Genomic DNA, 1,564 nt, shown 5'->3' on the forward strand with positions numbered 1-1,564 from the left:
GTTGGGTTAATCCAGAAGATAAGAACACACAGATGGGAAAAGATTGACTCAAACAATCGAAATAGTGCAATGATATTTGGAGGAGTGCAGGTAGCTGTCTCTAAAATGGTAAAACAAAAAAATTGCTGGAGGTTTATTAGTCTTTAAGTGAAATTTAAAATCAACCTCAGCTAAATACACAGTAATGACCATCTGGCAAAGTGCTCCAGGAAAAGCAATCGCTACCTGCAAGTTCTACAGTGATCAACCTGGACACCCATTAGGAAGAATGCAATAGAAATAGTATGTTACAAATTGGCAACTTATTTAACAAATGATGTACTTATGAATACTTTTCCTAAATGGTCAAAAATCACCCACTCTGTACACTTTATAAAACCATTTAAAAAATTTCCCTGAACGCCAAGACCTGCGCGTGAGCAGCTTCGGAGGCGGCAGCATCCAGCGGCGGTGCCAATAGTTCCAGCCCGTTGCTTTACTTTTAAGCTGCACGAATACAGTCATTATGCCGAAGAGAAAGTCTCCAGAGAATACAGAGGGGAAGGATGGATCCAAAGTAACTAAACAGGAGCCCACCAGACGGTCTGCCAGGCTGTCAGCGAAACCTGCTCCCCCCAAACCTGAACCTAAACCAAGAAAAACATCTGCTAAGAAAGAACCGGCAGCAAAGGTTAGCAAAGGTGTTAAAGGGAAGAAGGAGGAGAAGCAGGAAGCTTCTGGAAAGGAAGGTACCGCAGCACCGTCTGAAAATGGGGACACTAAAGCTGAAGAGGCACAGAAAACTGAATCTGTAGCTAACGAGGGAGAATGAATGGTCATGAAAATTGGGGTTGATTTTATGTACCTCTTGGGACAACTTTTAAAAGCTATTTTTACCGAGTATTTTGTAAATGCTAATTTTTTAGGACTCTACTAGTTGGCATACAAAAATATATAAGGATGGACATTTTACCTTCTCAAAGTCGTGCTTTTTGGAAATTTCCATCATCCTTGAGTAAAATAAATACCAGTTTAATATTGGGAGCTGTCTGTAAAATTGATTTCAGTATTCCATGCACTCGCTTTAAAAATTTAGTCCTGTGCATCCTGTGGTGCTTTTACTGTGCGTATTTGGATTTTTTCATGCCGTTTTTCTAGAGCAATAATCAGTGGTGCTTTTGTACCTAGGTTTTATGTGATTTTAATGAAACATGGATAGTTGTGGCCACCTGCTGATTATTTGTGGTTTAAAATAAAAGGTTTTCCTGCCTGCAAAATAAAAAAAAAAAAAAAAAAATTTTCCTGAAACTATTGCTAATCTCATCATTTTAATCTATTTGGGACCCAAGCTTTCCCCGTTCAACCATCTAGATAATCTTTGTCTAGTTTAATTCCTGGGCTTCCCCTATATTCTATAATTTCAGATACTTCTTGGAATGATTTAATATATGCATCTACTCTTTGATAACTCTGTAACATAGTTGTTCTAGATCACAGAGCAACTAGATTATGGACTTCATAGGGTTAAGTGTGCTCCAGTGCGACTGCTAGTATGACTGCCCACTGCAGGCACTCAATCTATTTT

At 38.8% G+C, this 1,564-nt stretch overlaps 1 protein-coding gene across 1 annotated transcript; it reads left to right on the top strand.

The window, feature by feature from the left end:
• Positions 1-405: 405 nt before the first annotated feature.
• Positions 406-1,237, top strand: LOC129635814 (high mobility group nucleosome-binding domain-containing protein 3). The gene has a single exon (XM_055558999.1). It carries the CDS (start codon positions 506-508, stop codon positions 809-811), a length of 306 nt encoding a protein of 101 aa, XP_055414974.1. The 5' UTR covers positions 406-505; the 3' UTR covers positions 812-1,237.
• The last annotated feature ends 327 nt before the right edge of the window (positions 1,238-1,564 follow it).

The sequence above is a fragment of the Bubalus kerabau genome, chromosome 21, assembly GCF_029407905.1.
Source record: "Bubalus kerabau isolate K-KA32 ecotype Philippines breed swamp buffalo chromosome 21, PCC_UOA_SB_1v2, whole genome shotgun sequence".
NCBI lineage: Eukaryota > Metazoa > Chordata > Mammalia > Artiodactyla > Bovidae > Bubalus > Bubalus kerabau.